This window comes from Micromys minutus (genome assembly GCF_963924665.1).
Source record: "Micromys minutus genome assembly, chromosome: 3".
Lineage (NCBI taxonomy): Eukaryota > Metazoa > Chordata > Mammalia > Rodentia > Muridae > Micromys > Micromys minutus.
This window is the reverse complement of record NC_137972.1, coordinates 31,310,641-31,334,926: the sequence shown is the minus strand read 5'-3', so window position 1 is coordinate 31,334,926 and position 24,286 is coordinate 31,310,641. Positions and strand designations below refer to the sequence as shown.

At 46.9% G+C, this 24,286-nt stretch overlaps 1 protein-coding gene across 3 annotated transcripts in view; it reads right to left on the bottom strand.

Moving 5' to 3' along the window:
• The window catches only part of VGLL4 (vestigial like family member 4), a 72,703-nt gene that overhangs the window by 27,992 nt on the left and 20,425 nt on the right, over positions 1-24,286 (bottom strand). The window contains exon 2 of one of the 3 annotated variants that reach the window (XM_080914305.1): positions 341-404. The exons of the other annotated variants lie outside the window; for them this stretch is intronic. Coding sequence (XP_080770431.1) covers positions 341-365 — 25 coding nt within the window. The 5' untranslated portion in view covers positions 366-404. The remainder of the gene's footprint in view (positions 1-340; positions 405-24,286) is intronic. 3 annotated transcript variants of the gene reach the window in all.

Below are 24,286 nucleotides of genomic sequence, written 5' to 3'. Positions count from 1 at the left end.
TCCTAGGACGGACCTGAGTTCTATCGCTAGCACTGTTAACTGAAGAAAACTCCAGACACATGCAAATGCTATATACCTGCTACTTCCAATCACAACAGCCCTTCTTAAACATCATCGTCCCCCAATTACAAATAAGCAAATTTTTCCCTTGGCCTAGGATATCATAAGTATTAGCATATATTTATTTTAAGAAGAAAAAGAATAGAAAGGAAAAGCTGGAGGCCAAGCACTGCCCTAGTACTGAATGCACATGTGCGCTGGTGGGGAGGAAAAAGACAAAGCCAGATCATGATGTCACACACATGCAGTCAACACCAAGGTCATGCTGGAACTCACGGACCAGGGAGACCAGCACGCCGTCGCATCTGAAATCCTGCACGAGGAGGATTCTAAGACTTCGCTTTCTAAACACAGTGATAATAGCCAGACTCACTACCAGCCAGCTGCTCCTTTCTCGCCTTTTACAGTCAACAAAACACAGAACTTAACTTTCAGAGCAACTGTATGTATTCACTCGCTTGCTTGCTGGTTGAGATGGGGTCTCACCGTGTGACCCAGGCTGCCTTAAACCCATCTTCTGCCTGCCATGGCCTCGACATTCTGGGATGACAGAGGTTTGCCCCCACAGCCAGCTTTCAACAATAGACTTCCAATTTGCTCCACAGCTTCCTGCTCTCCTTCCCATCCCCCACATGCCCTCCACCATGTTTAAACCTAGAGTCAAAACATCAAACCACAGCTCCCTACGCCAGCCACTCGGCTGCACTGGCGTGTCTCCTGTCTGACCACAGCCGTGGTGACCAGGCTGACGTCACTGTCTCGGTGGGAGGAAAGGCACCCCAGTACACTATCTGCCCTGTGACATTGCACAACCCTCTCATAGGTCCAGGGCCCTGTGGGGCAGGGGCCCAGGCAGCTGAGACACATTTATTTTCTTTTAAATAATGAGTCTTCCAGCACAGAGATGAACAGCTGGGGGAAAAGTGCAAAGAAATCAGACTCTTGAGCAGTTCAGCTGTGGCTATCTGGTTCTGGGTCACCTTTTGTTTTTTAAGACTGGCTGTCGGGCAACTCAGTGTGAAGGCCCAAGCTAGTAGAGATAAAAGATGGGACACATACTGTCTGGCACGACACAAGTCTGGCCCAAGCTTCTACCGCTCAGTGACCAATCCGTTGTCCGCCATCCCTCTGGTTATAACAAAAAGCACCTTTCTCACTGCTGCTCAGAACCACAGGTCCAGTGTTCAAAGCCAGGTCTTAGAACCAGGAGGCTGAGCTCAGTCAAACAGCCTGTCTGGCCATGCAGGGTCCAGCCCTGGGCAGGCCTTTGGTTGCATTGCTACATTGAGACTTAGGAGAACTACTACCTGAATAGTCTTCAGCTAACAACAGGGAAGGTCATTAACAAGGCCACAGGGGAGCTGACAGACTGACACAGGCAGCATCTGAATACAACTTTGAGCAGATCTCCTGAGCCTCACTGGAGACCCTGGTGGCCTGGCTGAGCCAAGGCAGCCTATGGAACTGAGGCCACTTTGAGACTACGACTACCCAAGCCAGGAAGAGCAAAATGGGCAGTGGGAAAAACAGCAGAGAGTGGAAAAGCACAGAGACACCCGCTGTACTCAACCCAGATGTACAGAGCCCAAGAAGCAAGGAGACGGTGGGATCCAGTGGCTGTCTGCGGGTGTGGGGTACACACAGACTCTATTCAGAAGACCATGATAGAGAAGCTCCAAGCGTGACACAGAACACAGCTGGTACATGAGGACCAGACAATGTCCACAGTCTTACCTGGTTTTAAGTACCTATAATTCCACAAAGGATAAAAGACAACAGTTGTTTGACTTTGTTTACTCTCAACAAGGGGAAGGAGAGACTGCGTTGAGGTTAGGAGCACCTCCTACTCTTCCAGAGTTCAGTTCCTAATACCCATGTGTGGTAGCTCACAACCACTTTAGAACTCCAGCTCCAAGAAAAACAATGCCTTCTTCTGGCTTCTGCAGACACGGCCTGGGTACAGTGCATAGATACAAATGCCCAAGAGCATCAAAAATCTATTTAAAAAAAAAAAAAAAAACTCCAACCATATGATTCTTAATCAACATCCACTATGCTAAAGTCAGCGTGAAACACTGGGGGGAAAGGTTAATCTGAATATCAAAAGATACTAAAATACGTTGAACACAGAGCTGCTACAATCGGACCCAGACGCTGTCATTAGAAGGAACAATGAGTCCACACTGTGTAGCAGCATCTGTAGCTCCAGGAGTGACAATGAAGATGTGCATATCGCATCTAGCCTGGGTGCTGGGAACACAACTCTGGGCCCCTGTGAGGCAGACAGGACACACTCCTAACACTGAGGCATCTCTGTAGCCAAGACACTATAATACATGCTGAGGAATGACGACAGGAAGATACTAAAGAAATCTGTTTTCCATAATTAGTTTCCAAAAGAGCAAAAAACTCGATGCAGTAAGAAATCTGAAGATCCTAACAAAGCCATCTCCAACCTGAGCCAAGGTGCTTTCCAGAGATCACCAGCGTTGTACACTGTTGTGGAATATGCCCACTATATGCTCAGAACAAGGTGCAGTGAACTCACATGGTAAGATACAGGCAAGTGTGGCCAGAGACACCTCAGATTCACCATGCGTGCAGAAACCTTTAGTGGTTGGTAAGTGTTCCTGCCCCCATCTTCAGCTCCTATATGGGTTACAATCTACAGGGTTAAAATCTACAGTTTACATACAAAGCTGGAGTCTAGCCCTAAACCTGAGTTCGGGATTCATAAATCTTAACTGGGATTCAAAACACCCAACACCTGTTGGTATCCCTGCTTTCTGACCCTCACTTAGCCAGCTCTTCTTCTCTCTGGGTTCTCCCTCCCTTCTCAGAGGGTCCCAGGAGAGTGGTGTGGAAGGTGGACAAGCCCGCTTCTGTACTGACCAAGGCATACAGGTTTGGTGTCCATCTGAACTGGAGAACATTTGGCAGTCGTCCAATGTGTCACATGTCCTGCCATGGGCCACAAGTGTCAACAAGACAAGGGTGGCTCAGGCCCCTGCGATATCAGTACACTGAGCCCTCCTCAGTGGAGAAGGCTCTGTGTTCATCAGGAAGCTTTTCTATTCAGAGCCGATTGCACATCCGCACTCGTATCATACTGCTGGGGAGGAGGGAGAAGAGGAAGAAGAAGAAGAGGAGGAAGAAGAGGAAGGGAACTACGGGAAAAAATTATCTTCAGAAGGTTCTGGAATTGGACTCCATTTCTCAGTGTTTAGAAAGTGCTGGTAAAGGCTGGAGAGATGGCTCAGTGGTTAAGAGCACTGACTGCTCTTTCAGAGCTCCCGAGTTCAAATCTCAGCAACCACATGGTGGCTCACAACCATCTGTAATGGGATCCGATGCCCTCTTCTGGTGTGTCTGAAAACAGCTACAGTGTACTCACATGAAATAAATAAATAAATTTTTAAAAAGAAAAGAAAGTGCTGGTGAATGAATGTAAACAGCCAGGCCTTGCTTGGACCTCTTCCCCACCAGGCCAGCTCCTAAGGGTCAGGATGAAGCTCAGACAGAAAGGTCAGGCAGAGGAAATGGGAGGGCCTTCTCTGAGATAGAGTCACAGGTCTTGGGACGGTGGCAACTTGAAGTCCATCACTGACCACGGGGGTGGGGGGGGAGAGACAGAGAATCTTGGGAATAAAGAGACTGGAAAACCAAACTGCCCTCCTCCAGTGTCCTGGGATGGGACACTGATCCTCCAAATAGTACCTAATCTGAGTGTCACTGCCCAGGACAGGTTACCTCTGGAGGCACTGGGCTTCTCATTCATCCTGGCCCAGTGACAGGGACATGTACAAACTAGGCTCTGAAATGGAAAGTGTGCTCGAAATGGCCCTGTCATCCCTCCAGCCTCCTTTCTTCATTTACCGTGAGAATCTGAGAACTAGAAGAAAGCCTCCCTGGCCAGAACAGGGAGTCTATGGTGCTCTCAACTGACACAGGCCCACTTCGAGAGTATGTCACCAAAGAGCCCGCTGACAACACTCACTTCCTGCTCTATTGGCTACTTCTCCCAACTAACATAAAAAGTCAGGGACACCATGACCACAAGCAGGGGACAATGAATACTCTAAGTGATTCTGCAGAGCCAAACTGGGGCAACAGACCTGGGGTCAGCTACCTGACTTTGTAGAGAATTCTCCACACCTGTGACAAGGGCAGTGTAAACCCAGAGGTTTAGAAATACACAGACCAACCAAGATGTAGTTTGCCTCCAAAGGTCTGAAGTTGAAAGATTGTCCCCCAGTAGGACAATGTTGAGAGGCAGGGCATTTGGCAAGCAATGCCTAAAGGGACTTCTGCATATCAGTGGAGAACATGCCTTCAGAAGGGACTTTGGGAGCCCAGAATCTCTCGGTAATCCTGTCCAGTGAATCCAATCCCACCAACATCAGTCTCTTTCCCTCTCCAATCCCATAGTCCCCTTTATAATGTTGACCACACTCACAATGGCATGCACACACACACACACACACACACACACACACTCACACACACAGTCTAGTGTCCACATGAGAGAAAACACCCAGTATTGATTTTTCTGAATGAGTTACTTCATTTAACAGTCATTTCCATCTATCCAGGTCTGCAGATTTTTCTTTCTACCATTGAATAAAATTCTACATGTTCCACGTGTCCTGTATCTATTCATCTACAAATGCGCTCTAGGCTGGTTCTATTTCCTGGCCACTGTGAATAGAGCAGCAATAAGCAAGAATGTGTGAACGTCACTGTGACGGGACTTAGAGTCGTTTGGGTATATGCTCAGGGGCAGTGTATCTGAGTCATATAGCAGTTCTATCTTCAATTTCTTGAGAAACCTCTACACTGATTTATTCCCATAGTGGTTACAGTGGTTCACACTCTCACCAGCACTGAATATGGTTCCTTTTCCCCTGTATCGTCTCCAGCATTTGTTGTCATTTATTTTCTTGGTTTTAGCCATCCTGACTTGGATGAGATGGAATCTCACATTAGTTCTATAATTCACATTTCTGTAACAGTGTTGAAGATGTTTATGTGTCTATTAGCCATTGGGGTTTCTTCTTTTAATAACTATGTGTTCAGTTCACTGGCCCGTTTACTGATGGGGGTTTGATGGCCATTCTAGGTACTAATCTCCTGCCTGGTGGAGGGCTGCCAAGTACACCCCTCCTCCCTCACTGTCACCACCCTTCACTCTGCACATTTTTTGCCAATTGCATGTGATCCCACTTGTTAAACTTCAGAGTTACCGCTGACTTTGCCTAGCTTTCTAAATGTTTCCCCTACAAATAACTGCTATAATTTCTGAAAGTAACCTGGAAGGACACAGTCTGGCGTCACTATACTTTGTCACAAACAGTGCACAGCTGTGGCACCGTGACCATCCAGGTCAGCTCACTGACTATCAACAACTCACATGTAAAGGTCGCCTGAGCTGCTCCCTTTAAGGAAAAAAAATGTTTTTTCTTCTTTTATGGCATGTGTTTTGCTGGTCTGGTCACCTCCTCATGATTAGAGTCCAGAAACACCTCTGACAAGAACCCACAGAGGTGACACCAAGTACTCTCACCTGTGCTACATCAGCGTAACCTGACACAAGCTCAGACCACACTGGGGGTCGGAGCTGAGGGTGGTACCCACAGACTTCTCCATTACCAAAACCAAACAAACAAATGGATCAACTTTAAATAGACCAACATTTTCTTTTTCATACTAAGAGCAAGGGGCTATGCCCTTGTCTCTATTGATCCACTGATGTTATGTTTCATGTGCCTTTGGTGGGAATGCCAGAGGCTGTGGCTAAGCTGCACGAAACAGCAAGTCTGATCAGGATGTGACCTCAAAAGACAACACACAGTAGGTCCTCCACCCTCCCTAGCATGTCCCACATTCAACCAAGTGTGGATCTAAAACATTCAGAGACTGTGGTTATTGGATATGTACAGGATTCATTCACCTCAAGACTCCATAAATAAAACACCAGGTCAGCCATTCTCATAATGCTGCACTGGTGCTGCCATCAGGAACCAACTCCATCCATAGAGCTCTAAAACTGCTGTCCCGTGAATATGGAGAAACGATGGCTCAAAACAAGCTGAGCTGGCTTACACACCATCTGGAGTACAGCAGGTGACCACAACTGTCTGCAGACTAAGTAGTCTATAGAGATCGGGGGATGGGTACCCATCTCGTCCTCCCCATCCTTGCCCTCAAATTCCAGGCTGAGAGCTCCACAAAGGTCACCCAGCCTTCCTGAGATGGGGGAAATTCAAGGCATATAGATTACCTTTCAAGGAAGTATTAACACCACCGCAGGGGAGAAATCACTGGGAATGCAAGCACTTCCCTTTCCACAAGCATGTTAAGGGTTACTATACACTGTGGTTTGAATGAGAAATGTTCCCCCAAGGCGTCCCCCAAGGCTCATGTGTTTGTTTGAACGCTTGGTTCCCAGCCAGTGGCACTGTTTTGAGAGGTAACGGAACCTTTAGGAGGTGGAGCCTCCATAGAGGAAGTACATCATCAGGGATGGACTTTGAAGTTTTTATGGCCCGTCCTTACTTCCTGTGTGTGAGTAAAATTGGATCTCTGTTTCCTGACAGTCTCACTCTCCCGCTGCCATGCCTTCCTCCCCATAACTCACAGTATCCCCTCTGGAACTGTAAGCCACAATACAAATAAGCCCTTTCTTCCATAGCTTGCTTTTTGTCAGGGTATCCCATCACGGAAACACTGAAAACTAATATCCCACTTAAGAACTGCAATGGGGGACGGCTCTGAAACATTACCACGAAGGGAAAGTACTCAGGAGAGGAAGGGAGGGAGGGCTACAGACATTAGATCCGAGGCAGCTCTCTGGGAAATAGCAGCATTTGGTATTGTTGGAAGTAGGGGTGGATCCAGGAGTCCCAGGCATGGACAACTGTGTGTCCAAGATGAGGGTGGCTGCGCTGAGGACGAATTTCTTTTTTATGGCCAGAGCAAGAGGGCTAGTGTGGAGCCGGTGGCAGGATACTGGCTTAGCATGGTGAGGCCCTGCACCCACCCCCCCAGCACTGGATCCGCACAGACAAACCAAACCGCCTTTTGTCTTTATTTTTCATTAATTCCTTGTCATGGCCTGTGGTGTTGGAGACTGAAGCCACGCACAGAAGGAAAGTGTTCTATACCTGAGCCCTGCCTCTCATTGCGCCTCATTCTCTCTGTAAACCCAGGAGCGCTGGTTTTGGTGGCAGGGGCTGTGTTAAGGCTTGCCAGTGACCTGTAATAGCTCTTGCTTGGATCTCAGCACTTAAAAGCTGAGCTAAAAGGATTGCTGTAGTTTGTAGTCAGCCTGGACCACAGAGGAGGGGCATGCCAGCCCCTGACCAGCAAGGTCCTATGTCTTTAATAAAATTAAAAAATAAAGAAGTAGGAGTATGCTTGTTAGCTGAAAACTGAGTTAAAATGTTAGTGAAGATTTATGTGAGGGACAGATAACTAACTCTACATACAAAAAAGAATATATATTTTCTATTAAGAATTAGGGGGTGGCTCAGTGTGTAAACGCAGCTGGCAGGAGAGATCAACAGTCTGAGTTTGATCCTCAGATCTCACAGGAAGAAGGAGAGAGAACTAGTTCCACAAAGATGTCCTCTGATCTTCACGCACATGTCACAGCATGTGCAGCTTATATACACATATACACATATAAATAATTGTACAGCAGTGAGAAGGCTCTGTGGGTAAAGTTGCCTGACTGTCCAAGGTTTTACACACACACACACACACACACACACACACACACACACACACACCATTCAAGACTCGATACTGGGAAATAGTATGGACTTCACAATGCTAGGCAAACTCCACCACAGGACTGCATATTTTAATGAGATATAGATTATTCCCAAGATTTTAATATCTGTTCAAAGCTTACAATCGTTATCTAAGAGACATGTCTTGTGGAAGAGAAATGATAAACAAGTCTAAGGTGAGAAAAGCAACGCTGGGCACTTAGTGTGCTTCCACACAATCCTCCCCAGCATGCAGGCAAGCTGTGTGTGTGAAAACATCAAGATTGGGGTGGGGGCGGGTAACTGCAACTTGAAACTGGGCGCTGGGGCGGCAGGGTGGGGACAGCGGGATGCAGTTGGCTCTCTCCACACTCCACACTCAGGCCTCTTTTCCAGTTTACACTACCAGCGAGCAGACGTTATCACCCAGGGGGCAGGAAGGGCCAGCTCCCCTTCCGTGTATTTGCTTAAGATATGAAGGTTAAGCAGTCATTGTGCTCATAAAAGCCGGGCACTTTCAGGCCTATTTGAGGTCTCTGCTTACCTCCAAGTGACTAAGCCTGAAGCCAAAGACAGACAAGACCTGGGCTGATCAAAGGCCGGGCTGTCATTAAGTGAAAATGATGGAAGATGAAAGGCTGGCGGCCACTTCAAAGGTCCGGAGTGAGCCCTTGAGCGCATAGCAGGGTAGTGGGGCACAGGCACAAGGGGCAGCTTAATGGACAGAATGACATTCCTGCAGCCACACTGTACAAAACTCAAGGGTAATGGCCAGATCCCTGTGCCCGGATGGGAGAAGAAGGGGAACATTACTTCCATACTGGTCATTTTAAAACAACGAGATTCAAGGACAGTCTAAAAGAGCTGGCATCTCAGAAGGCACGCAGAATTCCACCTCAGCGGTTTTTTTTCTTGGCCTCACAGTGTGCAGCTCAAGCCATGTGAGCTCTGGGGGAGGGTGGATATGGTCCTAAGCCTCCATTCCCAGCAGTCTGACGAGGACGGGTGGGCATGCTGCCCTGGCCTGGGACTGGCCCTCAGCGTTTGCACTAGGGCTGGCACAGAGCAAGCCTGTGAGAAACCTAGGCTGGCTGAGGCCTGCACAATACCTCCAATCCACCCCAGCCACACAGGCCCGCCCTTGCATCTCAGCACCCGTGAGCTGCAAAAGCAGAAGTGTGACTGGACCCTCTTACACACTCTTGTCCCTAAAACAGACCCCCCCCCCATTGACTTTAACACTCAGATTGTCTTTACTGCCATCCTGGTCACAATAAGAAAGGGCTTTGGGGGAGATTGAAAGGGACTAAGGGAAGATAAGGTCCAGGCCGAGGACGCAGAGGAGAGAGCAGCCCACGGTAACTGGGATGAAGACTCAACCACGAGAAGCATCCAGAAGTGTCTCTTTAGAGCCGTTAAGAGCCGAGGAGGCTTGATACACGCGTACTTATTTTGTGAATTCTGTCAAGTGAGGCGGGCTCTATCATTTGGGGGAGATGGAGATCAAAGTGGTTCAATAAAATACCCATGGTCGCAGTCTGAATAAAGCAAAACCTGGAATGCCACCCAGGCCTGGCTCAAAAGATCACATCTGCAATATCTGTGCCCCCTCAGAGGGGTATGACAGAGCATGTCCTTAGCAGGTGAGCAGAAGTCTGCCAGTGGACAGATCCTGCAGGCCAGAGGTGCCGAGACAAGCACACCTTTGCTAGCTGGGTGCTCTTTCTTCTCTCACTTCCAAACTTGCCACCACGAAAACCCTCTTACACCCCTACTTAAAAGCCACCATTTAGCTGGGCACAGTGGAGCTCACCTTTGATGCCAGTATTCAGGAGGCAGAGGCAAGTGGATCTCTGAGAATTCAAAGACAATCTGGACTACATAGTGAGTTCCAGGGCAGCCCAGCACACGCTGTCTCAACACACACACCCTAAAAGGATGCTTTATATGCTGACCCTCGGCAGGTGCAACCATAGGGAGCCAATGAAAAGGTCTGAGCTGGACCTGAGACTCATATGATTCTGTGGCAAACTGTGTGACTCAGCCTTGTTGACAGACTCCATCTGTAAGTACACACACACACACACACACACACACACACACACACACCACTATGCATGCTCTATAGAGATCTCAATGTTCAACAGGTATGATGACAATCTCTTTCTCATTAAGACAGCTGATACTGGTGGTGAGGTAAGCAGCCATGCCAGACCATCCACTGAGAGATGAGGTAATAGCACAGAGCTCAGCCAAGAATGCTGAGCTGGAAATGACCTACTGATACCACCAATAAGGTTGCTAATTGAGTTGCCATTACTTAGCCAAATACTGTAACCTAAACAGATGCATATACACAGAACGTTCCAATATATGCAGAATAACTGAATATGTTCTATTTCAAATCTCTAAATTTTATAGTAGCTTTATTGAGAGTCACATACCTGTTAAAGCATCCAATGCAATCACATCATATGCGTCCTCAGAGTAGTGCAATAACTAGTACCATCTGATTTTAGATTTCGTTATTGTTCATGTATGAGTGTTTTTGCCTGTGTGTGCGTGTGTGCATGCGTGTATGTGGAGTACCCATAGAGGCCAGCAGAGGGCATTGGATCCATTGGGACTGCAGCTAAGATGGTTGTGAGTTGCCATGTGTGCTGGGAACTAAAAACCAGGCTCCTCTACAAGAGCAGCCAGAGCTCTAAACCACTGCCCGAGCCATCATCCCTCCAGCGCTCTGGCTGTGTCCTTGAGAGCTCTGAGCTCTCTGCATATTCTGAACAGTCCCTTTTCCAGATATCATTTATGAAAACATTCTCCCATCCTGTGAACTATCCTATCCTTCATTACTACAGGTAAGCACAGTTTTCATTTTAGGAGCAAAAATCTCCAAGGGATGAGACCTTCTTTACCCCCTCACCAGGCGTATGAGTCTAAGATGAGGGTTTTGCATTAAGGCCATTATGCACTTGCCCTGTTTCTTGAGAGGCTAGCCCACGTGATCCATAGCTAAATTCCTACCCCCTAAGAAATGGGTGGTTCAACTCTGGACAATAAATGACAGAAGCTCCCCATAGACGTTCCCACGTCTCAGCAACTCAGCTCCCTTCCCAAAGCCCTCCTTCCTTCCCAAAGCCCTCCTTCCTTCCCAAAGCCCTCCTTCCTTCCCAAAGCCCTCCTTCCTTCCCAAAGCCCTCCTTCCTTCCCCAAACCTTCCTTCCTTCCCAAAGCCCTCCTTCCTTCCCAAAGCCCTCTTTCCTTCCCAAAGCTCTCCTTCCTTCCCAAAGCCTTCCTTCTTTCCCAAAGCCTTCCTTCCTTCCCAAAGCCTTCCTTCCTTCCCAAAGCCCTCCTTCCTTCCCAAAGCCTTCCTTCCCAGTGGTGTCACTCTCCAGCCTCATTAACGCAGAGGCTGCATGTGCTCTGCCGACTTTTCTTTAAAGCCTCCCTGACAAAGCCTGAAACATCCCTGCCACAATGTTCCTAAGTTGATGTAGCTTTCACATGAGGTCAATGGGAATTAGGCTAATGAAGAAATAAAGCAAAAGTGAAATGTTTTGATCTGGGATGCTTTAGCGTGTTAACATCTGGCAAATTAAGTGGATGAGTGGTCTGCAGCACGGGCTCAGCTATGCCATGATGAGTTCTCTGGGCCAGTCTCACTATTCTGTTACCCTCAAGGGTCTAGCTGGTTGTCTGTCTCACTTCAAGCATGCTTTCTAGGGATGGTGGCAGCAATGCACAGCATCCTCCACCACAGGCCCTGTCCTGTTGGATACAGAAGCAACAGTGGGCTGTACCTGAGGACTCTTGTCTTTGTTTCTCATTGGAACTGTCATCTTAGAACAATCCACTATACTCACACACACACATTTCAGCAGATAACTTCAGACAGCAATCATACCAACCTTTCTGCTCTTTACAGACTCACTGTTATGGATCTTAATAGAGGCTGAATGCAGAGAGACAGGTACCTCACACATATCCAGTCCCATTGCCCCATGCATTCTCTAACAATGATGCCTGATCTTCCCAGATGCATGTGGTAGCATTGTCAACATCTTGGGGGCGGGGGCAGAGCATTCATGAGATGGACACAGTCAAGAACCAGTGAGCGTCTCTGCCATCTAAAGCGAGTGTTGGACACTAGAGCTTTCTTGATCTTAAGATTTTCTGAACAGTGCTGATGTTTGGCTGCACATGTCCACCCAGCTGACCATCTGCATGGGTCAAACGGGCTCTAAAGACCTGGGCTCAACTGAGTTCATAACACTGTTACCACAGCGCTCCTGTGTGAAGTCCAAATCGTTCTTGGTTAGTTTCCTGGCAAAGCTCTTCTTCCTCGCTTAGTGCAATGCTTTTCCAGGACCACTCAGAGCAGAATGACCCGACAGGCTGGAGCTCAATGCACACTCCTCTACCTGACCCCAGTCCCAATTACAATTATTACAGGGACATCAGAAGTCTGTGGTCATGACACTTTCAGGAGAGCCTGGCATACCTTCCCACCACCTCCACTTCCAAAATGATCAATACTAGGATCAATCAGATCCATACCTAACCTTTCAAACTACTGACAGACACTTGAGCTGCAATGTGGCAGAGGCAAGGATATGAGCAATACTTCCAAGTGGAGACCCCGGCCTCTCGTGACCTCGTGAAGCATCTGTAGCCCCGCCTCCCCCATGGAACTCACATCCCCTCTGAATCAGACATTGTCTCATTTTCAAATGTTTACCTCTTATAAATAGGAACTCAGGCAGGTGGCCTCCCTTTACCTGGCTGATACCCAGTCTCTCCATTCGGAACCGCCTAACAATATTTAAAGCATCCACAAAGCCACTGCCACCTTCCTCTGGGGGATGGTGCAGAACAGGGTTCATACCCTGAAGACCCACCTCTGGAAACCTCTCCTTCCACACTGTGATGCTTACACACTGTGGCTATAAATGAGCAGTAAGACAAGTGCTGTGGTTCAGGTGTCTCAAAGGCCCATGTGATCAAGGATGGATCCCCAGTCTGTGAGTGGGAGGAAGTTAGGTTGTTGGGCCTTGAAGGGGGTGTGGCTTCCTGGCCACCATGTACTCCCAACACAACATGCTGCCTCACCACTGGCCCAGTGCAACAGGGCCAAGGGAGCAGGGTTGAAACCCACAGTAGACCTTTTCCTTAGTAAGTTTATTCTCTCAGGTGCTTTACTGTGGCCGAAAAGCTAACACATTTAGACAGGTGCATCCTTCCAGAATTCCAACAGTGCCAAGGGCTTTACCTTCAGACCGCAAATATTTTTCAAAGGCTACCACTTGGGGACAGAAGAGTCACTTGTCATAGCAATGTGTGACCACACATGTTAGAAAATTCACCATGGTAACACATCTTACTTACATCGGGAGGTCCACAACCTAGTTTCATGACAACTGAAACAAAACCATAAAGCACCTGGTGCTATCATTCACGGGTTAGGTGATGCCTGCTTTTGAGGTTTTAGAAACATACACTTAGTGTTTTATCTCCACTTTGAATTAAACAAAACATCAGGGAAATGTCCTTCAGACACCAATAACAAACCACAGTGTTACTGCCCCTGGGGCCATCATATTTTCCCATGACAGCTGTTGTCACTACTGTCAGGATAGCTGAGCACAGAACGTGACTAATACATTGAAGTTCTTCTCAACCCAAAGAAAGAAATCACACAAAAATAAATGAATCATATATTCTCCCCCCCCCACACACACACATACACACAATCACAAGCAAACTGCAGAGAGAGAGAAAGCAGTGAGTAGGATGAAACTCTCAGCTCCTCCTGCACCATGCCTACCTGGATGCTGCCATGCTTCTGCCTTGATACTGGACTGAACCTCCAAACCTGTAAGCCAGCCTCAATTAAATGTTTTTATTTATAAGACTTGCCTTGATCATGGTGTCTGTTCACAGCAATAAAACCCTAACTAAGACACCTCCCCACCAGCTGAGTCTCAGTGTCCAAATGTCCAAGTCGTTACTTAAACCATCACAGAGATCCAGCTCAGATGGGGTTTTCAGAGCCTTTAAAGCACTAATAGGCATTTAAGATGCCATTCACTCCCTCGCTCTAAACACCACCATGGGACCTCTTCAACCAGGGCTTTCTGCCTCCAGAAAACAGCTTACAGAAATATACGTGAGGGGAATCGCCAAGCCCACGAAGAGAGGTGAGGTACAGCAGCTGGTGCGTCATGCAGTCAGCTGTTTTCCATGACATGTAGATGAATGAGCAAAGCCAAACAAAATAAAGATTAGGCCAAAGACATCAGTGGTCCCAGGGTAACAACCCAGATATGTCTGCCCTCTATCCAGACGGCTCTTTGACCTCACTCTTCTGCATGCTAGCTTATGACCATACTTGCACATAGGACTACACATGTGCTCCTGGCAAAGAGAATACGCAAACGCAGAGAGTCATATCAATATGTCCTCCTACCCCCACCACCCTGCCCTCTCTGCCCAGGCTGTGTTCCCATTGGCCTGCCCTCAAGAAGTTTACACTTAAGATGATGTGATGGGGAAGAGGGTTAGCTCACAAAGTGGACCTAGTCAAATGACGGTTGCCATTATTATTTAAACACTCAGCTTTAGTGTTACTTGAATTCTCCTGACAGCCTGTGGCAAAGATGCCTCACACAGCATACTGGATGAGACAGGCTTTCACTAAGCATCCCAGGCTGGCCTGGAAGTTCTCATCCTCCTGCCTTAGCCTCAGATAACAGTCTGAGGCACCATACACAGCCTAAAGGATCCTTTATCTCTGTCTGATACCCAACCAAAATAAATGTGTATAAACTGTTTAAATAAACAATTAAAAACAGAAGGTACAGTCTAGAGATGCTAGCTAGGGCTGAGCACTCATAATGAAAATCTTGGGCATTCCCAAGCTTTCTGTGCACAGTTATCGTGACTCACCGGAACTAAGCAGCTCCACACAACCCTGCTCAAACCTCCAGGGCTAAACAGTTCCATCCACAAACTGCCACAGTACACCATGAAACCAGACTCCAGCCATCTGTTGCTTTGAGGTCTCCCAGTTCACAGCTTGTTGTTTCTCAGGCACAACAAACTCAAAATTCTCACTTGATGGGCCAGCAAGATTCAGCGGAGAAAGGTGATAGGTAATAATCAAGCCTGATTACCTAGGTTCAATCTCCACCCAAACTCCTCCACACTCAAGCTATAACATGTGTGCCATACATGCACGCAAAATAATTACAATATAATTACACTTTTAAAAGTAAAATTCTCACTTAATAGGATGCTATCTTTGATGGGGAAAAGGGAAACAGTGATAAAGCTTTCTCTCGAGCAGTTAATGGCATCTCAATAAAAGCACAGGGAAGTAAAAGGGAAAGCCAAGCCGGTTTAGGAACCTGGTAAGAGACCAGGAAAAAGGAGAGGCTCTCCCAAGGAAGGACAAATAAAATATAAGATTATGGAGAGATAAAAGGGAAAGCAGAATTAGCTAGAAACTAGGAGATTGAATAGGGAGGGAGATGGGAGAGGGCGTGGATAACTAACTGAATACGGGAAGGATAACTAGAGGCCACTCGAAGAACCACAAGGAAACTACTGTAGAAGCTTCCAAAAGATAAACATATGAGAGGAATCTAAATGGTGTCACCAAATAATAAAGGAAGACAGAACTACAACTAGACATCTTATGCCACAAAGAAAAACCTCCGGTGCCAAGAATCGGTTATACTTTGTTGAGTTGTTGACCAAGGGTTGACCATGAGTTGTTGACCTTGAAACTCCCCAAACATCACAAACTACTGTCCAAGGCTACTTACTGGTTGCCCTCCATGATGACAATGTCTTCTCAGTGAAGAAAATACTCATGTCATAATACGAAGAAGTTGAGCTGGTGCCCAACTTGAAGCTTCACCCCTACTCACTAGCATCCACGGTTCTGGGAGTCATCAATATCACCCAGTTACAAACCCTGTAATCCACAAAAGTGACTTGCCTGTGAGAAATATAGGTGCAATATGACACAAATGTTATAGAAGTAACCAACCAGTTTCTGACCGGATTCTCTCACTCCATGAGAAAGAACCCACACCTGACACTAACGTAGCCAATAACCTGAGACTATGTCAGTCATAGGCCTAAGGGAAAACCAAAACTATTATTCTGCCAGACAAACATAGCAATAAAATAACTTCTAATGACCAGCTGCTGTACACACAGATCTGCCATCTCAGTCCTCACCTGAGAAGCTTCTTCCTGCAGTAGATGGAAATCAACAGAGACCCACAACTGGACAATGTGCACACAGTAAAAGACTTTGTAGAAATGTCCTTATCACACCCCAATCCCTCAAGGCTCAGAGATCTAAGCAGAACAGGAAGTAGAAAGATTAAGAGTCAGGCATTATCTTTAAAGGTTTGAGAAGAATACAACTAAATCATTCTTGGGACTTCTTAAGTTCACTGAATTTTCTTTTTCTAAACATATTTTGTCCCTAGTGGGAGTCCTAATGAATCACACCACCTATTAAAAACAAAAAGTTGTTATGCCACTGCAAAAAAAAAAAAAAAAATTACCTCCTAACACCATAATTACATGCAACTCTTAGACTGTGGCCATAGCTAATAAACCAAATAAAAGGCCTCCATACTTTTAAGATTCCAGTAAGCTTGTTTAATATTTCCTTCATATATTTTTAAAACCCTCACAGGACCATAGAGATTTCCACTCATCTCTACATTCTACAGCTTGCAAAAAAAACTAGTGACTTTTTAAGTTTGTATATGACTACGGCCAACTGCCAACAGTACCTCGCTCATAGGCACCCACCTATAATGGTGGCACTTGCCCCAATCTTCCGTGCTGACTTGTCTCTACTGCTGGAGTTTAGGCTAGCATCTTGAGGTTCATATATCTGGTTAATAGCTGTATCCCTAGCACATGAAATAGTGCCAGGTACACAAGTAAGCAGAAGCCATTGCCCATAAACAGTGAGGTCAGTCACAGGTGGACCAACACCAAGACTACAGCACTAAGGCTAGACACCAGTGTCTCAAGGCAACTGCATTCCAAACAGTGCTCATCAGCGTTTCCTACACAGAGCGAGCTCCTCTGCCCTGTATGTTCTGCACCTCACTCACATACCTCCCTTTGAGTTAAGGAAGCCTGCATAGGGTTTAGAGAGATGGCTCAGCAGTTTCCATCACTGGCTGCTCTTGCAGGACCTCATCCTCTCCTAACACCCACATCAGTTGGTTGAGAGTTGCCTAAAACTCCAATTCAAGAAGCTCCTGCGGAGCACCCAGGTTTGACTCCCAGCCCCCATGTAGTGACTCATAACCACCTGCCACTTGAGTTCCAGAGGATCTGGCTGGCACCTTCTTCTGGCCTCAACAGGCACAGTTCACAAGTGACACACAGACATACTATGCAAGCAAACATTCAAACACAGAGTGGTACGATGGCTCGGTATCCTAGCAACAGGGTGGCTGAGACAAGAAGATCTGTAAGTCAGCCAGCCTAGCCTAACAGGGGAGTCCCAGGTCTCACAGACAAGAAATAAAATGTGTGTGCTGAGCAGGCCACTGTGATCACTTCATGACCTTGTCCAGAAGGTTCAAAGGGGTTGTGAGAGCAGAGACCAGATCACAACACACGCACTGAGACGTAACAGTGAACTCAGTTGATGTGCATAATCAATATATATGATGAAAATAGCTTCAATTCCTTTTTCCATTTTCCTGTGTGTTGTACAAGTGTGTACATGTGTGTTCGTGCGCAGGTGCGGATGTGTCTGTGTGCATGTGGAGGCGTGGGGTAGGTAACAGGCACCCTCAACCACTCCTCTATATTAATCACTGAGAGGCAAGATCAGCTCACCAATATCACCCCACCACTGGGCCACCATGCCCACTTGGCAATTACATGGCTTCTAACAATGTGAACTTTGGTCCTCAGGCACATGCAACAAGCCCTTTAAACACAGAGCTCTCTCCCCAGCCTTGAAAAATCATTCTTTTTGAGACAGGGTCCATCTATGTAGTTCTGGCAGGTTGACCTCAAATTCACAGATATCTTCCTGCCTCTGCTTCCCAAGTGCTGGGATGATTAAAGGCACATGCTATCACACTGTCTAGCTCTCTAAAAATAATTTTTAAAACCCATTCAGATGACAGCAAATTGAAGAACAAGGGGCCAGAATGGAAGCAGAGGTTAAGTTGATTTTTCTCCTTCCTGTAACTTTGACTGCAAGGCAGAGTCTAATTGACCCCTGAAGCTGAAGAGGTCACACGGCACAAAGAATAGTGTGAAGTCCAGTGGTCATACATCATAAAGAGAAAAAATAGGAGAAGAAAAGGGTGAAACAACCCTTAATCTCTGAGGCCCTTAGGGTTGGGACCATGAGCTTAATGGATGAGCCTGAGCCTAGGGGGGTGAATTGGACTTTCACAGAGCCAGGAGGAATGAAGGAGGGAAGGGAGGAAGAGAGGGAAAAGGGAGGGAGGGAGTTCAAAGGAGTTTGTAGGTGGGAAAGCAAAATGCCCCCTGACTTCTACACAAAAGCTGTGGTATCTGTGTAAGCATGTAAACACACACACACACACAAACACACTAAATAAGTGCATTGAAAACAGTTTCTGAAATGCATAGTAAGGAGGAAAGAGCATGGGTAAATAAAAGTGCTGCCAATAATAAAAATTCAAGCCAGCCCGACTCTGGGATGGCTGTGACATATCATGAAGATGAGAAAACCTGCTCAAAAGCTGCATTCATGGCCCTCTTAATTTATCAGGGAAGAAACACGAATGCTGCCCAGCTGGATTATGGGTAGAGCAAACAACTCTGCTGAACTGTTTGGCAGCACACATCTGCATGAAAACATTCAATGCCAGAGTTAGTTCTGTTAAAGTCCAATCACTAGCCGGGGGGAATCAACAGGCACTGTTTCCATGGGAAACAGACCTAAGATGAAGATTAAGAACAATGCACATGGATAATGCTTTTTCATTCATAACTTTTAGCAGATGCATGCCTGGGACTTGTGATGGCTGTTCTTGGTTGTCAACTTGACTGCATCTGGAATTAACTAAAACCAAAATGGCCGGGCACACCTGTGAAGGATTTTTTTTTTTTTTTCTTAATTAAATCCTTTGAAGTGGAAAGAATCATTTCTAATCCTGATCTTTGAGCTAGGAAGATAGACCTTTAATCCAGATCTTTTGAGGTACAAAAATCCACCTTTAATCTGGGCCTCACCTTCTGCTGGAAGCCTATTAAAAGGGACGTGAAAGAAGGAAGCTTGCTCGCTCTCACCCTTGCTGGCAAGTCCACTCCTTCTCTGGCATTAGAGCCCACTTCTTCAGGATCCAGTGTACACTGAAGACCTGCTGAGACATCCAGCCTCGGGGACTGAACAACTACTGGATTCTTAGACCTTCTATGGGTAGACACCATTGTTGGACTAGCTGGACATCAGCCTGTAAACCATTCTAGTAAATTCAATGGACGGATGGACGGACAGACAGATTTTGTTCCTCTAGAAATAAAACCATGACTAATCCACAGCTATTGCTGAAAACAATGTCCCCTTCCTGCCCCCACAAAGCGGATTGAGTACTGTTTGGATAATGGCTCCGTATAAGTTCTTTTGTGTCTCTTAAAGTCCCTTCTCGGCCCACCAGAGGCTGTTGCTACAGCAAAGCCACCTGCCTGTTGATACAGAATCAGTATCCCCACTCAGGTCCCCAATTTAGTCTGGCTTCACAAGTGTCACCCAAATGCATCCTCCAAAACAACGACTCAAGATGGTCTGGACGTGCATCCTTCCATGTTTATAAGTGGGAAGAGGACTTAAAAGGTGGTGGGGAATGTGAATGAGATCCTAGCTGGGAAAAAATTCCAACCAGAGCATCAGGAGATGTTTAACACTAGTGAATGAACAGGAAGGCGCTGTCAATCCCAGAACTGAGGCGGCCCATGGGAAAGACAGCAACACTTCAGGACCATTCGGCCACTTGACAAGGTTTCATTAACACAAGAGCTCAGGGTTAGAGCATGTGCTATGCATGTGGGTGGCCCCTGGGCTTCCACCCCCAGCATATTCCACAATCCCCAAAAGATGGCATACAGAATTCCAATTACAGGGAGCTAGAATAGCAAAATAAAATAAAACAAAGCTCCTTTGCTAGGGCTGGAGCTATGGCTCAGCAGGTACGAGCACTTGCTGAGAGGAGCCATCACCCACATGGCAGCTCACAAGCCCCTGTGACTCCAGCTCATCTACTGACTTCTGGTGTCCCTTGGCACTATGCCCACATGCACAAACAAACATACACAGTTAAAAATAAAAGTATTTTTAAAAATCCATTTACAGTCCAGTGTGGTGATATGTTCCTTTAATCCCAGCACACTGGAGACAGACAGGCCCATAGGTCATTGTGTATTTGAAAGCCAGCCTGGTTTACACAGAGGATTCTAGGCCAGCCAGGGCTATATAACCTGTCAAAAATAAATAAGTAAATACAATGAGTTTTCTACATTTGGGGGGTTTGTTTTGGAGGCCCAGTTTCTCTATGTAGCACTGACTGTCACCGAATTTACTCTGTAGACCAGGCTGGCCTTGAACTCGGAGCTTTGCCTGCCTCTGCCTCCTGAGTGCTGGGATTAAAAGAGTGTGCCACCACCACCCAGCTAGATTTTCTACTTTTATTAGGGTAAGTAGACTTTCTTTCAACTAGCAGTGAGTCACAATGTTGTTATTGAAAAATATCCTACATGAGATGAGGCCCAAGGCTGAAACAATCCACGGAGTTCGAAGGTTGGTATAGTAGTAGCTAGAAATAGCTCAGCAGCTAAGAATGCTTGCTACGCTTCCAGACCTCAGGTGGCTCCCAAGCGCCCACACCAGGTGGCTCAGAGCAACCTTTAATATCAGCTCAAGAGATGCGACCTCCATCCGCACCCAACCACACAAGCACACTAATAGAAATACGGCTTTAACATTTTTAAGAAGCTGGCACAGTGAGGCAAACAGGCAGAAAGAATTCTCAGAACTTCTAGAACATGGGTGGGCAGATGGTGCCACGCAAGCCCTGGAGCCCACATACAGGTGAAAGAAGAAAGCTGACACCACCTGTAACCTCTGACCGCCATCTGTGTGCATGGCACACACAAGCCCCTGCTCCGTAGCTTACGCATGACTTAGAAACAAAAAAAACAAAAAAACAAAAACAAAAAGCCTTGGGGCTCAGAGGTGGTTAAGATTAAGGGTGCCCACTGGCCTTACAGGAGAGTCTGTTTCCCAGCTGACATACTGGGCACTCACAGCTGCCTATGACCCCAGCTCCCTCTGTTATAGAGGACGCCCTCTATTGGTCTCCTCGGGCACCAGCGCGTGTGTGGTGCACATACCCATGTGCGGATATTAGAAAACTTAGTCCTTTTTAAAAAATGAAGATAAAGTTAGTGAGCATGTGGTATCCACTTGAGAGTGAGAGCCTGGCAGGGATATGCAGGGGAGTATGGTGCAAACAGAAGGGAAATCATTTTTAACATGAAGCACGTGCGTGGGCTGGGGGGTGGGGGTCGCAGGAGGACAACTAACTCGATTCTTTTTCAAATAAAAGAGGGAGGAGGCCTGCTTCACACTACAGACTTGCACTGCTGAGCAAGGCTAAAAAATAATTACCATGAGCTAAATATACAAATAGCATTAAATATAAACCGTCATTAAATAAACATTAAACACACAGAGATGAGGCAGATACAGCCAGGAACATTCCCCGGGAAGACTTTTTTATATATATTTGTATACAAGCAACAAGCTAAATCTGGATCTAATTTCTTCCTGACAAACCCTAGTTTTCTGCCGCATTCCGGCAGAGGCTCTGAGCACGCTGCAGAGACACCTCCCCGCCCCCTTTCCTTTTACACTTATTTAGGAAGTGGGTGGAGGGCGAATGTGTGTGTTCTGGAAGTCAGAGGACCACTTTTGGAAGCCAGTCCTCTCCTTCCACCATGCGGGTCCCAGGGATTGAAATCAGGTCACTGGGCTTGGGTCTAATTACCTTTACCCACCAGGCAATCTCCTGTGCGTGCGCAGAGATCTTTATGTGTCTATACGGTGTGACTTTTAAAAGCTTGCTTCACAGCAATGAACCCAGACACCCTAGGAACACGAGGCAGAGGAGGAAGGGGACAAAGCTGCCTTCTAGGGCTGACTTCTAACAAGCCAAATGCTGGCTCCCACAGATAACAGCCAAGTCAAACAATCCTTCCAGAAGGGGATTGAAAATTATGGGCGTGGAGCTGGAAGGAAGGAGGCTCTAATCATACCTTCCGGGCACAAGCTGTAATTAGGGAAACAAGGACAGAAGTGTTCAGCACCCACCTGGGCTTTTATCAATCCCCTCCCATTCTCTCCTTCTCTCTCTCTCTCTCTCTCTCTCTCTCTCTCTCTCTCTCACTCTCTCTCTCTCTCCCTCCCTCTGCCCCCCCACCGCCCCTTCCCTACACACACACACACACACACACACACACACACCTGTAAAATGCTAAAACTAAATCAATTTCCACAGTAAAATGGTTACAGATGCACCACCACAAAATATATCAGGGTCAAGGCCATGTCATTTGACCTGCGTGTGGGCGGGGCACCAGCCTTGGGACTTGTAGACTGGCTCCTTTGGCCTTTTCACCTAACAGCATTGGAGGTTCCAAAGCTTCCACAAACAAAAAGTGATGAAGCTAGGCCTTCATCAACCTGTTGCTGGTAGACTGGCAAGAAACAAAAGAGCCCCATGCCCAGACTTGCAGGGCCTCAATCTGCTGGGCAGCTCAAGTGCGTATGCTCCCTTCCAATCCAGGAAAATGGATTTGAATGCAGCCTGTGGTGAAACAAGTGTAATTATGTCTAAAACAGCCAACAGTTCTAAACCCCGAGGGACTCTCCACGCCTTCTCTGAAGCTTTGAGTTCATCACAATATGCAATTCATCCTTACTTTCTCCCAAGACAAATCACACTATTAAATTAAAAGGAGAGAATTCTTCTACCAAATTACACACTAATGGCTCTTAACCCATAATTGAAGAATCACTAACAGCAGTTTACAGCCACGGCCAACCATGAGCATTCATTAGGATCTGAGTTTTCAGAACTTAGTAATTATGTAAATATGGCTGCCCGCCATCTTGAAACATCCCACTCTTCTCTGTTTCCTGAAGGATTCACTCTTGGGGACCTGGCCCCTAGCTAGGGCCTTTTCTTCCTCCTCCAACCCCATCCCACCCCCACAGTCTATAGTGGTAGGAGAGAGAGTTCTAGAAGACTGGTCATCTCCAGCTGGGAGAGAAAGTTCTAGAAGGCTAGTCATCTGCAGCTGGGAAAGAAAGTTCTAGAAGGCTGATTGTCGGAAGCTGGCATCACTACTCTTCCTTGAACATCAAACAAGCCTTGGAACATGGACCAGCTGGCGTCAGGACAATGCTGGGTGTGACCTGCCCCTACCTCCCAGCATGCTCGGTCCTGACGGTGTGAGCAGAGGAGAGACAGTAACTCTGGAAAGGTGGTATGGGAAGATGGGTTCCAACCTCAGCTCAGTCCTGCAACAAACCATCAATCCACCTGAATAAGGAAATCTGGGTCTCAATTTCATTAGCCAAAATAAGGCGAAGGTATGAGGTGATGTCTGAGGCCCTGGTTGGCTCTGTGGTGACGAGTTAATTAGAGAAAACACAACAGTTTATAATTAAAGACTACATTACACAGCAGTGACCACAGCCCAGGGGAAGGCCTGCAGACCTTTTCTCTGTTCACCATAAACCACTTCCTGGAGCCCAAGAAAGCCCTGAGCTACACCTTGGGGCTGTGCCAATCACCAAGGCACCAAGCCTTCGTGAGACTTCTGGCCGTCCAGTGGGGTATGCTCAGGAGTTCAAGGGGGAAGGGGGGGCTGGCTGGGGTTGCCGTATGCCTTTTTTATGGAGACAGAGGCAAAAGTGAACTTCTGTAAGTACAATGGGACCAATCGGAAGAGTAAGGCAGGATGTGGTAGTTATCTGTGGGGCATGGTGCTAGGAGGCCACGAGAGCCTATTTACCAACACAAGCAAGGTTGAGTCACTTTCCATTAACTAAGAAACTGGTTCTCATGACTTAGACGGATTTTCTGTTTTATCGTCTTAGGCTCCCCAGAACCTGCACTAGGGCATTTGTTTTCCTTTGTTGGCGTTCCAATCTTCCTTCGAGGTGACTATGAGGGCAGGCACCAGGATGGGGTTGCCATGCAGAGAACAACCCCAGCCATTTAGAACAGGGCTACATGGGGTTCCTCAGTGCAAGAAGGGGAATTTAGCAGAAGATAATGTAGGCTCCGGCCCAGTATCTCAAGGAGGGAGGGTAACTCAGAGTGGAGTCAAAGGTGAGATCCAGGGATCCTCGTGTGCTGCAG